This window comes from Mus caroli, chromosome 6, assembly GCF_900094665.2.
Source record: "Mus caroli chromosome 6, CAROLI_EIJ_v1.1, whole genome shotgun sequence".
Lineage (NCBI taxonomy): Eukaryota > Metazoa > Chordata > Mammalia > Rodentia > Muridae > Mus > Mus caroli.
The window spans coordinates 92,110,405-92,125,687 of NC_034575.1; the positions used below are offsets into that span (position 1 = coordinate 92,110,405).

General features: G+C 39.3%; 1 protein-coding gene across 1 annotated transcript in view; it reads right to left on the reverse strand.

The window, feature by feature from the left end:
* Positions 1–360: 360 nt before the first annotated feature.
* Positions 361–15,283, reverse strand: part of LOC110295726 — a 31,895-nt gene continuing 16,972 nt past the window's right edge. Inside the window, exon 2 of the mRNA XM_021164133.2 lies at positions 361–1,298. Within this exon, the coding sequence (XP_021019792.1) occupies positions 617–1,298 (682 nt within the window). The 3' untranslated portion in view covers positions 361–616. The remainder of the gene's footprint in view (positions 1,299–15,283) is intronic.

The following is a 15,283-nucleotide window of genomic DNA, read 5'->3' on the forward strand; positions in this document are numbered from 1 at the left end:
TCAGAAAAGGTGGGTTTCTCTAGAGGAGCAACCCGCCAACCCCCACCCTCTTCCACACACCTTGCTCAAGAGAATGATTTGGTTTTGGGCACTAGCAAACTATTCTACAAAAGGTGGGGGTAACTTTCAAAACTAGGGGATTGAGAGGAGACATGTATTCCCTGGGGCGAGTTTATACCTAGTGCAGATACAGTCATTTCAGACTATGTGGCTGAAGAGTCCACAGATGCGTTAATGACCAGACTAACTTTAGGAGTTGTCAATGAAAAAGAAAAGGAAACAGTGACTTACTATGTCGTGTCTGGTTTAATTTGCATCCTGTCTTCTCTCCCTTCCTTTCTTTACTTTTGGTTTCTCCAGTATGTTCGGTGCCCCCACCCTTTTTTCCTCCCTCTGTTGGCAGTTTCAGGAACAAGTTCGCTCTGGCATGATTTTTGAAATTTTCCTTTATTGATTTATTTTTCCTTTTAGTTCCTGGTGCAGTTTGCTTTCCTCGGCTTCTAACTCTCCCCTTCCCTCACTCTCCGATCTGGATTTGTCTTTCTTTGCCTCTTCAGCTTTCTCAATTCAAAGTCGCTCCGGGGTTTCGATTGTTTTTAAGCTTCCTGGTTGGTTCTCAGAACGGTTTCTTTCCGTTTTCTGTGTAGCTGTGTTTAGCCTTTGTGTCCTGTCCTTTCGCCGCACCCCCTACCTCAAAGTCCTTGGTAGTACCCTCTGATGGTGAAGCCCAACGTTCCGGGGGGACCAGTTGCACGCCCAAGTTCCCGCTCCTCGATTCGTGGGTGCTGCCGCCCCTCCCTCCAGGCCCCTCTCCATATCCTTCCCTGGCCTCCTGCCATCCACAGGGCTTCTCCGTGCGGCAGGTCCGTGGTCTGCATGCTGTCTTTTGTGGCTCCGCAACCTTGACTGTGATTCCCCTGCTCTTGTTTTGGCCTTCTCCAGCCCCTCTCCCGGTGTCTTTTGCTGCCTCCAGGGGCTCAGCTTCCAGTCTGGGGCAGACTGGATAGAGATGGGAGGGTGCATGCCAGCGCCCGCCTGCTGAGTCTGCAGCCCTTAGGTGCAGAGNAGGGCTGGGGGCGGAGGCCAGCTGTCCCCTGTCCCAGCCGCCTTCTTTTTTGTAAGTCGGGTCAGTGAGGGAGAGAGGGGGCGCTGGTGCCCCTGCGGGTGGGCATGGAAACCACTCTGCTGCCGCTCGCTGGTGCTGCTCGCCTGTTTTCTGTGTCCTGTGTGCAGCCCCTGGCACGGGAAGCGTCAGATTCCTGCCAGACGCTTCAGTGCCAACATGGAGGGAACACAAGCTTTGATTTGGGGATCCCTGAGCTACCTCCAATCACTTAATCGCCAATCTGTTCTGGCAAGAAAAGTCTTCGGCTTGTTGCATAGTCATACAAATAACCTGGGAAATGCGCCTTCTCTGTAATACTTAACAATGAGATAAAAGACCCATTAATCCGGACAGGGCTAAGCACCATGTTCAGGGTTAATTCATACTGTTATTTCAGTCTTTGCCTAAGTCAGTATAGTTTACCCCCTTTCCCCAAACAACAGAAGTAGAAGTTTAGAGGGGCTGGGTGACTAGCTTGAAGCCACCCAAAGAACGGTTGCCAATGGAGGTCNTGTTCATGTGATTCTGTCACGGAGGGGGAAATACCCTGTAGTACATAACATGACTATACGAAGTAGCCTCTTTGAGAAGCATTAGATATAATTTATAACTTTAAGGTCATGTCAATATATGTACCCATTTAAGGGGTCAGCAAATTCTGGGAGTTTGCTGAAGCAAGTGGCAGGTGGTGAGGGCCAGGAACGAGTCAACATCTCTCTGTCACTTAACTATGGTGATATGACCTTGGATGAGTGACTTTTCATATTTGAACTAATTTACCTATCAGGAGATGGGGGAGGGGGAGGGGGAGGGGACAACTTCCTAGGAAATGGGAAATGCTATGTGCATTGTTGATTTCTCCTACAAATATCAGGCATAGCAGACTTTCTGTGTAAGGGGCTGCAACCTGTATCTTAGGGATGTTGATTGAGCTAAATTTTACAGTTCAAACTGCTAAATAAATCTACTTGGCCAGGACAAAAGCTTGTTGCTTTTGTTATTTTCCAACCATGAGACACATGACTAAGATATGCCAGCGATTACAACCTATCTTTATGCTGTGCATGTAGTCATTAACCAAAAACAAAAAGATGTCATATAATTTGCTGTGGACTCTCACATAGTGTGTGTCTATTTGCTTATGGGAGCTGGAGCTATTATGTGGAACAGACATTCATATCATCTTAGGTCTTATTAAAATACCATGATTTTTTAAAATTGAAAAAACAGATACAAGATTCTGACTGAAATTAAACTCATTACTCATGTTTCCCCTTATCTACCATAGAATTTGCTTATTACCAGCAAATACATATTGGAGCTATACCTTAAATGTTCCCAGGAACTATGTTGCCAACAAGTCCACCCTCAAATATTCACTCTTTGAGCCCTATACACCCTTACTGTAAAAAGGAGGAACTATAAATGCCTCTTCAAGATGCAGAGAGATTAAAATTATGTTGATTTCNAAGTCCAGTGGGTTTTGTAATGTGCTTATTCAACAACTTCCTTAGGATTTCCCCAATAGCTGCAGAGATTAAAATGGTCAATCTTGGCCCTAGCAATCTTCTAAATGATTTCAGTCACTCTTTAATGTGCTCTCCTGTTTTGGGTTTTAAGAGTAAAAAAAAAATGTTTCTTTTCTTCTTTTTTGCTCAGATAAGTGTTGTGTCATTTTCTTCTGTGAGTCTTAAATGGNCAGGGACGCTAATGAAATGTGTGTACAAACAAATAAGCAAACGACAAAAAGCAGGGCCAGTTATCTGTGGCAACCCACCCTTAAGTGAGCAAATACATAAATAAATAGCTGGATAAATGAGCAACAAAAGGGAAAACATAATCTCANTCTCTCAAATCGGTGCGAATAAGTGGCATGATGAGAAAAAATGAGACAGTAGCTGGCCCTGGCCTGGCTACATTTGCCTAAGCTTGAAAAATTGGTCCCTTCACAAGGCAGAACAGTGCACTTGGCATGCATGCCATGCATGTAGAAATGTGCAAAATGACAAATCGTTCACTAGGAGAGAGAGAGTGTGTGTGTGTGTGTGTGTGTGTGTGTGTGTGTGTGTGTGTGTGTGTGTGCGTGTGGCAGTGGGTGTGTGGAGGGGGTGCTCTACAGCCACCCTCACCTGCTTAGGAATGGTAGTCCCTCCCCCTCCAGTCAGCACCTCACAGGCAGCTCCCCAGTCCCCTCCACAGCAAGATTGATGGTGTTCAGATTGCAAGCAGGCAATTTCAGTCTCTCAAGAAATAATCCACTACGCTGACAGATGAGAGAAATTTGACGAGCCGTTCCCCTTGTTGAGACTGAGCCTCACCTGGATGGCACCAGCCAGCCAGGGCCTGTTAGGGGAAACGGTTAGAGATTTGGGCCAATTTCTGCTGTCATAACATGAAATTGGGACAGTGTTTTTGTAAGACCATGCATTTGTGATCTGTCTCCTCGGTGTAGTGGGTTTGCACACAAACAGAACGAGAATATGTTAACTAGAAATCTGACTGATTTTAATGTATTTGCCTGTAGGCCTTAAGTACTTTCTATTTTTCATATTTATAGTATTAGGAATGCACCATTTATTTTCACTTACTCACTAGTTAAGGGAGATTAAAACACTCAATCAAATGAAACTGAAATTTAAAATTACATAAGTGAGTAAAAATGTGCTATAGATTAACAGATTCACAGTTTCAATAATTGAATATTGGAATAGCTTTTATCTNGGGAATGATGTAGGAAGTTGCTATGACAACTTGAAAAACATTTGTGCCTCCCCCCTCTCCCCATACCAAACCTTTGGAAGGCTAGTTAATTTTTTAAAAGACGGGCTCCACAATGAAAGCTCGAATGTAGCATCTCTATTGTTTCCCATAATTACAACAGCCTAAGTTTCTCACACTCAACAGAGGGTGCATGGGAGACAAAGGACAAATGATCTGCCAATTGAGCCTTCTAACTGAAGATTATGCTTGCTCTTGGTATGGATAAGTGACTTAAATGACAATTTTAATGTTTACTTTATTTGAGGTATGTGGGTGAATGTGGGTGTGTGTGTGGGTTAGGGGTGTTTTTGAAACAATAGAATAGGAATCTTCTCAAAATTCTTTTGCAAGACACGAATCCCTGGGATTCTTTAGTAAAATAAAATCATATTCCTATGAATTACATGAGGCACAAGTTAGAAGTAAACAATGAATCATTTGTTCTTGAGTCAATGAGATTTCATTGACGTTGGAAATGATATATAAAAGCTTGCTCTGAATAGAATGTCTATATAATTTATACTTGACAAGATTTAAAATTGTATTAAGCAAACGATATACATTGGAAGTCCACATTTATAACTTTATTATGTAGTGAACATCACCATCCATTTTAACACGAGGATTTGAGGTAAATCGATAAAAATTTGTACATGCCTAGCATTAGTTTTTATTCTACCATTAAAAACTGCACTTTAGGAAACTACCTGAGGGATATATTTTAGATGGCAAGGTGCTTTTCAATAAAGAGTTGCTTTATAGGTTTAGTGTGTAAGAACTAGTGGGTACAACTGTGGTTGTATATTTTCCTTTTAGGAATGCCTACTAGAGCGAAGTTGCTAAGTGTAGTCGATTGGTGTTAGGATTGGAGCAGACAAGCTGTTATTTGGTGTAAGCTGGTGCTAGTGATAACGCATTGATCATCTGATCGATGGCAGTGACCTCTTCCAAGAGTCAGAGTACAGCTATGGACAGCACATAAAATCCTAAATACCAGGGCCAATGAGACATACAGATACATATTTCCTGTCACTGCCATGAGCTTGAAACAGAATGGTGACAAATGCCGTATAAATGGCTACCGACTTGAGCACAGGACTATGCCTTCATTTCATAGTTAAGGACAATGGGAATTACACTCCACTGCAAACTAAAGTATTTAGTACTGGCACAAACAAACATTAGTTGCCAATTGCTAATTTCTTAAACTTCATTGAAGAGGACGATGTGACCTCTCAACCTGATGAAATGCTGCAAAACATTTCAGTCTGGCAACCACTTTCCCACAGCTTTCGAGTGGGATCTCTTAAAGTGTGAAATGTGTGAGTATAGACAGGCACTTCCACCTCTAGATGCTTATTCCTAGGGGAAAAAAACTGGACAGGTGTGAAAAAAATGTATGGTGAGGTCTAGTCATTGCAGCCATGGTTCTAATGGCAAAACAGTTGCAGCTCCATCAAAATGGGATTGATAAAATAAATTATGGCACACATCTACCCAATGGGATTCAGTGTGGCCAGCACAAAGGATGAGTTATGTTTATGTGTGCGCATGTNGAAAAAAAAAAACCTCAGACATAGTGCTGAATGAAGGGAACAGGGAGCAGAGTACTATTTTAAAATAATTTGAAGAAATGCAAAAAAAATCAAAAGGTTACTGAAATCATTCATTCAGTTCTAGTACTTCAGTGAAATATGAATAAAATCCGCAAATAACTTATGGTTTAATTTCTAATTTGCATATATTTATACACTAAATGGGTTTTCCTCTGTATTTTCATGCCTGTATATGATAGTTTTGTTCACATTCTGCCTCCTCCTCCCATCCCTTGTTCTNCTTTCATGCCCATTTATCTTCTTCTTACTAATTAGTTTCCCTCTTCTTCATGTCCTTTTAAGGCTTATTTATTTTTAAATGGTGTGTATGCATGTGTCTGTGGGTGGGTATGTACCCAGGAGTGCAGGAGGAAACCAGAGGTGTTGTTGAGTGCCCTGCAGCTGGAGTTAAAGGTGGCTGTGAGCTACTCAGTGTGGATGCTGGGAAATAAACCCACGAGCTTTGTGATAAAAGTTAGCATTCTCGTAACAACTCAGCCACCTCTCCAGCCACATTATTTATGTCTTTATTATTTTTTTAAATGTATGTGTGAACCAATGAGTTTAATTAGGATTTCTTATAGGAATGTTGGGGGCTATTATTTACTGGAGCATGAACAACTTAACAGTGCAATACCACTAAAGAAAACTTTTCTCTCTCNCTCTGAAACTTATGGCTGNCTCTATACTTTTAGGAAGGGGTACGGTCTCTTGTGTTTCTCCCAGTCTATGATATCATGGTGATGGTCCTAATTTTATGTAAATTTCATGCAGGTAAACACATTTGCTGAGAGTTCAAGAGAGCTATAGTCATGGCTTAGGAGTTTTACTTGTTGTTNAGCTTTATTTTTAATTCATTGTGGTATGAGCACAGATTGCTTTTTAATGAAAGTCTTAAAAAATTAGCTCTAGAGTTTTAATGATTAAATTAGAAGTGAATAAAACACTATCTTTAAATAAGCAAAAGTGAAAGAGAGATGGATAAGAAACTAGGATGAGACTTCGTTTCTAAGAGCCTCATGTTAATTTAAGATGTGAGCCAGTATTACGCAAATTCTGATTCATAAAGGTCCTTATTAGAGAAATGGGGTTGAATGTTAAGAAAGCACTTGCTCTGTAATATATTCTTGTCTAGGAGATGCACACCATGAATGTAGGAAAGTTCTGGAAACAGTTGAGGATAAGAAACAATATTGTTTGTCTAAATTTTGCCAACATTCCTTTTTTTGTGGGGGAAGCATTGACAGTGTCCACTCCCATCATATAGATTGAGAAATGTGAGAGAAGAGAATTTTCAAATTTTATTTATCCTTTGTATCTCACTATTACTAAGGTGCTTGGCTGCAGTAGATGAACAGAGATACCTGCTAAATTATTCAATTTAAAAAATTGATGAAGGTCTTGGTAAAATTGTGAACATTTTGTTAGTTGTTATGATGTGTGTGTGTGAGTGTGTGTGTGTATGTGTGTGTATGTGTGTGTGTGTTTGGATATTAAGCACAAGAACATTTAGGATTAATGTTNTTTGTATGTGTAATTATAATGCAGATACCATTCAAATGGATAGTGATAGAAACAGCAAATAATACATNTATCATATATGTGTATAGGTATGGATGTCTTTGTATAGATATTTTAATGTTTGATGTTTGACAGCTATTTTGCTAAGCAGAATAACCTGAAGAGCTACTACTGTAAAATGTACTTAAAGATGGGGATATATAGAGATAGTATTTATAAATGTAGCCATATGTTAAATGCTTAAGAATTTTTATTTTAGACAATGAGTTACATTTTCTCCTTTTAGGTTTGGAAAAGTCTTATATGGATGAGCTTGGGGGCCTGAAGAGAAAGTTCCCTTTAGCNGGCAGAGAACAGCCTTTCAGTGTCTAAGTCTTTTGATTTCAAGAGAAAAAAAAATCACTTCATCTTTGTACCAAAGAGAACACCAGACAGGCAATTTCCCCTTTCTTTACCCCTTCTCTGGGGTAAAGAAAAGATGAATTATTTTTTTAAACAAGTTGTGTAAATGAATTGAATCCCCCAAAGATATCCTCAAAACACATGGAAAACTCTGTAAGCCCACTCTTTCTTCTCCCCTCTTGATGTTATGTAATAAGAGGCCCCCAAGTGAAAACAGAAATAGTGTTATNATGAACTGAAGAGTGAGTGTCCTGTCTGTTGTTTAAGACTTCCTTCATCTAGGAAAGATATCAAACCAAGTCTTATCCTAGATCCTACAAGGGCAGAAGACCCTGAGCCCCTCTGGTATGGTCACTGTTTTCATGGCATTACTAGTGTTTACCTCTACTACATCCTGACTAGACATTATCTTTTAGGATGCGTTGTACCATTCAATTCCAAATCAAGGCCATCTGAGTATACATATTCAGAGGGATTGTCTTGTTTCCCAGTTCTGTCGATAAAGAATGGACTGACTGAGTTACACATTTCTCAGAATTCCAGCTCCTAGATTTCAATAAAGCACCTATGTTGAAAGAAAGCATGCTCTAGCAATTAACCACACATCCTAGATTAGGGTCAGTAGTCCAAGCTCCCTACTAAATAAAGACTGAATAATTCTTCAGTAAATACTTGCTGCTCAACTGGGCTTTGTGTTACCTAAACAAGTCCCTTATATCTTCTAACACTCACATACTGTGGAAAAGGATAGTTCACACTTCAAGGAGGCAACCCATGTGTTCCATAAATAGTGATGTATGTTATAAGATAATGAATCTTTAAACTTACTCCAAGAACTGGTTTGTCCATTTTATCTATTCCATGTAGAAAGATTTCTTGCAAAAAATACCCCTTTCAAAGAGACATTGGCTCAATTTAAACTTTATAGACATTTCATAGATGAGAAAGGCAAAACCCCTAATAGTATCAGAANTAATTGAAACAAATGGCATTCNGAGGGTTGGGGGGTATTAGGTGATGTCAGAAGCAGAGATAACTGAAGAATAGACACACATCTTGAGAAATGAACTTGTGCCAAGCTGCCTCTGAGCCGAGCCCAATGTACAAAGATTATTCAATATTTGAAAATGATCCTGGATCTTAACCTTNATGTGTACTTTCCTTATCATAAATATCATGTGAGGACTACAGATCTTGACTAAGAACGGCATCCTTCCTGTAAGCTGCAGTCTAGATTGTCTCTAGCTCCCATACTTTTTATTCCTAAAGAATTTATTACATATATTTATGCACATCAAGTAAAGAAAGGCAAGACCAATAGGTATAAGGTGGGGGGCATTGTAGGCACATTTGGCTTGNCTTGGTTTAAAATTGTGTTCACATTTGAGTCCTGCCTTGAGTTTTGCCCAACAGGCACAAACACTTGAATTTATGCTTTTTATATGCAGAGGAATTGTCATTACAGGGGCTCCAGTCAACTGAGAGTTTTTATATAATGAGGCCATTGTTCTAATCAGAGGTCTTATNTGAATCTCAGCTTAAAAATATAATTAATTTTTTTTAAATTAAGGCTTGGGAGAAATGGTAATCGGTAAATGTAATAAAACTAAGAGAAGCTTCCAGAAGTACTTGTGATGCCCACATAAAACTCTTAATTTAATATTTTATTAAAGTTCTCAGAATCTAGTTTGCAACCGACTAGTATGTCATAAATATATCTCAGAAGCCAATACCATTTCTTTTTCAGTGTTGTTTCTTAAACAAGTGCATTTATTTCATGCAAGAGTAAAGGCAGCTTATTAGGAAGCCCCTGATGTCATCATCCTTCGCAAATGACAAATAACTGAGGTTCTTGAGCATGCTCAATTTAGTATTCTTGTAGGAACCCTGCCTGCAAGCTCTTAGAAATGCTGAGAAGTTCCTGCATACNGATAATTATAACTCTTCCCAATTGAGAAAAGGCAATTTGTTATCAGTGTATCGTGAGTGTTGTTTTAGTTGTTAGTGATTTTCAATTGCTTTGGTCTAGTTTTTAATTATAAGTCACTGTTGGTTTAGTTTTCTCATTATCAATTAGTTTGCTATGTGCTGTTCCGTTAACCCTATAGTGTGACTGATGCATAGTGGTTTATCCTGTACCTCAAATTGCTGAAGAAGACTAGCCATTAAACCAGTCCTGAATTACAGTTCAAAGGTGGTTGTTCTGAGGTTGGACTGGTAGAAAGTTGGCCTAGCATACACAAAATCCTGGGGTTTATCCCCAGCACCCCATAAAGTGTGGAGGTACATACCTGTAACCACAGTGTCGGTTGGAAGCTCAAAGCCACCCTAAGCTATTTAGGAAGACTGAGGGCAACCTAAGTTACATCAGGCTCTGGAGAAAAGCAGGGTGGTGGTAGTGGTGGTCATGATAATTTAGATTCTAATTGCTAAAATGTGCACATCTTATCACTCTACATGCATTCATTCCTTGTATAGTGACAGTGTGTAGACACTTACTGTGGACTTCTGCACATGTGTTCTCATGCTACTTCTATGTCCACAGANCTAAAGCATTGCTCTATAAGAACCTGTTAATAGGTTCATCTTGTTTCACATAAACAGAGTTTCATACAGGCTTCTTGCCAGGAACTTATCTCCCAGGANTCTTTCTATTAGGAAGGTGTAATAGGTGGGAACTGGATATTTCTCTTCGTCACTGAGCTATGGCAATGAAAGTTTGAAGACCACTTTTGTCAAGACAATTGTGTGACTGGAGATTAGTGTTCATAGGAGTTCAAATCAAAAATAATAAGTTGCCACAGTGAAAGCTCAGGCAGCCCTNTTATGAAGCAAAATGATGCAAGGCAGAAGAATGCTGTTTCTGGAAGCTTCTGAAATACTGTTCCATCAACTTGGTTGCTCCTTGCATTTCATATGCCAAGAATTCAAAACTGTCACATCCCAGAAATGTACTCCATAATTGAGGTCACTGGCTGAACATTTGTTGGGTGACACTTTTGACAGTTGCTTCCAGAGTTCACAAAAAGATCGAGTGAATTCATGGCTTGTGGGTTACCAATCTCCAGTCTTCTATCAGGCCTACAAGATCAATAAGTGTTCACTGTCTACACTCTCTTCCTTGATGTCCTCTGACCCTTGGGGCAGGCAGAGCTCTACAGATGTCCTATGTAGGGCCAAGCTGTCACAGTTCCTTGTTTTTAGGACGTGGTACTCCTTTCCTGTGCTTCCATATGGCATATGATCTACTGTCTCCTCCAGTTACGTTTTTAACTGGATTCCAATATAGTAGGTTTCTATATAGCTTTTCACACACCCTTCACTTTGGTTAACTCATATCTCCTGTTCCATTTTACCCATCCCTCACCCCAACCTCCTGCTTAAACCTTTCTGCCTCAAAGATTCCTATCTACTTTTATGTTACCTATAATCTACTATCCACACCCTCCTAAAACATCCCCTCTCCATTTTACTTTTAACACAGCATACATTTAATACATGATATTCATCAAATGTCACTTGCCACCTACTGGTTGCAGTGATTTTTTTTTCGTGTTATACTAGAGATGACTTTTGTTTTTTGTTTTTGTTTTTGTTTTGTTTTGTTTTATTTTGTTTTAAGTAAAGACTACACAACATAAGCTTCTATGTTCTGAGAGGTAGGAAATGCTGGTCATGCTGGAAACCATGTTTACACACACTGAGGGCAACTGAATATTTGCTGATGAACAAACGTGGATCCTAAGCATGAGTCTTCACAATAACCTTGTAGAGCAGGATATCCTTTCATTTTATAAAGTAGATAATAAGATTATTGATTTAGTTAAGACCCCTCTAGTGTGGGGCATGGCTTGAGATGACACACTAGGGATTCTTCCCAGTGTCTGAGTAGCACCTCCATTTACTGTATACAGAGTTCAGTGTGGCCTGATTTTTTTCTCTACCACANTTTCCCTGCAACACAGCCCTATATGTTGTCTAGCATCATTCTCATTGTTCCACACAGCAGCAAAATGTGCAAAAGCATGCCAAATGTTAGAAGAAATGTTGGGACTCTTAGTCANGTCGTGCTTGCACCTTAGCCATGTGCTGCTAGGAATACCAGCAAGGTAGTCTCAACTAACAGAAATTAGAAAACTAATTTCCATGCAAGGGCCATAGTTTTCTATCAGCTAAGCACCTTGCTTGTTGAGAACTTGTACTTAGTCTCTGTAAGGCAGTGCTATTGAGGAATGCCTTTGTCTTCATTTTGCAGGACAAAGAGGCAAAGCAGGGCACATGTGTTCTGTTGTTTCTTTGCTTGGTGAGCAGTAACTCATTTGCAAGTACTTTTTTCAGGGCTATTGTTTGCCAGTAGACCCTGGAGACTCTTCTGAACTACACACAAGGAAGCAGCAGCAGAGGAGAAATGGCCTTAGTGGAAATTTTCCTGTAATACTCAAAATGAAGCTGTAAATCATTCACACTGGGAAGAATTCTCCCCAACTACAATCTAACTTTTCTGATAAGAATTTTTTGGCATTTATCATGTTGAGACTTTATAAATTATGGAGACTATTGTAAAGTGGGCTGACCTTTCTGGTAAGTGATTTGATCATTTGCAGTTGTGCCTTTTTGCTAAAATATTGAATTTTTTCTGTCTTTCAATAAAACATGCTAGGCCCACAGCTCAGTAACATGTTAGGGGGAAATTGCTTGTGGAATCAGACAGGAAATCTTCCTTTCCAATCCCAGTCATCATCACAGACATATTTTCCTACCTGAAAATATCCCCAATGGCCAGTGATAGCACTGCATTCTTAGCAGCAGGCAGCTAGCTTATTCTTCCTAGGAAGGTAGCATTGGAGGCACGATTGATCAATCACAGAGAGTTTTACATTGGACTTAGATTNTATCTCAGAATCACCAAGTAACTAAAAATGACAGCAATGATTTAAAACAAAACAAAAGATAAACAAAAACAAAAACAAAAAAANCCCACAGCAACCACCCCTAGAACAGTCATTACCCAGCAGCCTCTTTATAACATATGTTGTATTATAGGCTTGCCTATTTAGCTGTAAGATGAAACACATTGGATCTTCCTGGTCTAAACTGTTCCTTTATGTACCTCACATGTCCCTTCAATGTGGGCCATGTTATTTATGTAAAATTCATTATTTAGGGGTTGGAGAGAATGCTCAATGGTTAAGAGCATTTGCTGAGGTCTATTCTCAGAGCCCAGATGGAGGCACACAACTTCTGTCATTCCAGTTCCAGGAGTCCATGCCCTCTCTGGCCTCTGCACATACTGCATGCGTGTAAATGGCACAGAGATGTACACTATGAAAACATCTGGACGTGTAAAATAAAATGATAAAAAATAAATAAAAATAACAAATTGAATGATCAAAGAAGTTGGTATATACTTAGTACTTAGAACAGATCCTGGAATAGGTTAGACACCCAGCATCTTCCTGTATCTTTAGAAATTAGAGAGTCAACTTTNCTTTGTAGGACTTGATTTTACCCTGTTAATTATTTTTGAAGTAAGAAGTGGGTTGGGCTGGAACAGCATGGTGTACTAAACAACCCAAAAGTTCATATCCTGCTTCTATTGTTACTATACTTATTTGCTCTAAGTATGGGTAAGTGAGACTAATGTTTCCTGTTTAAAGCATCACATGGGGAGGCCCCTGTTTATAATATCCCAGCTTTCAGACTTGGGCAGGGACCTAGTGAAGATGAGTGTTGTGTATCTTCTTGAGAGTAAGTGCTTAGTATATGGCATCTTGCTATACTACTAGATAACTATATCAATGTCAGAAAAAATGAGGTAGATGAGATAATTAACAATGACATCAATAAGTACACTTAATATTTTATCATGTAATGAAGATACACATATAAGTTTTATACCTTGTTCTTTATTAATCACAATCATATCTGAGTCTTTGGACAATAAAATCTATGTATACAGCCCAACAAATAATAGAGATTTTATGGTTAATCTGTCCTCTGCAATACTCAATAGTTAGCCATGAGTTCTAAGTCAATACGAACAGGTCAATATCTCTAGTGCTCTTCTTCTAACAATGTTCTGTATATGTAATTACTTACAAAAGATNTCTAGTCAAGTTTGTTAGTACCTGTGTATGCCAGCCAAGATGGAAGGTTAGTTAATTAATAACCCATAAAAGGCAAGGTCTCTAAAAGTTAATACTGATGTTACTCTCAGAAGATAACCAACTCTATGATAGTTGGACTAAAGCAGACACTAGTCACACAAAATCTTATATCACAGATCTATGCTTCGCAGTGTCACTTTTTCTTTTTTATTAACTTTAATTATCTTGGGGGCATTGGGAACTGAGCTCGGAGACTTGCCAATGCTAAACCTGTGCTCTCTTACTGAGCCCCTTTCTTTTGGCTGAGTTGTTCTTAAAATAATCTGTTGCCTATTTATCACAGAGCCCAGCTACTTAAGGAAGATAACCATAAATATGCTGATAAGCACAATGCTATCTAAATGACCATGGGATTCCTCTGAGGATAAAATTTGTGTTTTGAAGCTACACTCTTACATGTCTCCTTTATTTTCTGGTCCGAGTACAAAATATTACCTTTGTCTATTAAGAATTGCCTAAGTTCGGGCTGGGGAGATGACTCAGTTGCCAAAGTGCCTGCCATACAAGCATGAAGTAGACCTGAGTCAGGATGTCTAGACCCCATGTGAGAAACCAGCACATGGTTGTGAGCATCCATACTTCCAGTGCTTTGAAGGCAGATGTTAGCAGATCCCCAGAATGCACTGGTCAGAAGGCCTAGCCAACTGGTGAGCATTTGGTTCAGTGAGAGAGAGACCTTGTCTCAAAAGATAAGGTAGAAACCACAGAATGAGACACTTGACAATGACCTCTGGCCTCCAGGTATACATGCCCACAATGCACCTGTACCCATGCACACCCACACAACATGAATATATGCACATATGCATACACTTAGCTATGNTTGTGGTTCAGTTTGGTGATGTGTTTGTCTAACACACACAAAGTCCTGGATTGTCCTCAGCATTAATGGAACATAGATATGTATGCCTGTTGTCCTAGATATGGGGAGATGGGAGCAACAAGATCAATATTCAAGGTTATCCTTGCGTGCAGAGTGATCCTGAGGACAGCACAGGCTGTGTAAGACCCTGGTTCCAAAAATTTAAATGCCTAAGGTGTATGATGTCTAAAATTCTGAACCTTGTCAAAGAGGGAAAAAATAAAAGGAGGTATCAGTGGTCTGTTCCAAGAGTCTAGGGAATTTGAGCTTTCATGAGAGAATAGCCTGAATAGGCAAAACCATGGATTAAAGATATTTTAAGATGATGATAAATTTGCAATTAATGTCTCAGAGTCTCTTAATAACTGTATCCAACAGTCATCAGATGTGTACCGAAGGGGTCAAAAGCATTATCAAGCTTTCTTGAGTCCTTCTGGAAGCTTTATTATCTTCTTTTTACTGTCCTCATTAACATACTTCACAAATGCTGTTAAGGGTTTCTGGCAGGCAAAGCATCTGAGTAATTTTACAGTAGTGTAAAGGATTTATTAATTATAATCTTTTCACGAGTCTATTTATTTTCAATTGTGACATTAATAGGTTGCCAAAACAAACCAGAGTTAATTGNATTTAATTAAACTGTTGAAAACAAGTAAGGGTAGTTTATTATTGTTGTAAGTAGAAAGTGTTATTGATGTACTTGTTTGTGTGAGTAAGGTCTAGTGTGAAGTTCTTTCTGCTGCCTATCCTGCAATTCATCAAGGAAAAGCAATATCAAGAAGCTAATTCAAGGATGTTATCATCATGATAGAACCTTGGGACATAAGGGCTTCCTACACTATTTAAAACATTGAATGTTGCCTTAGGTGGT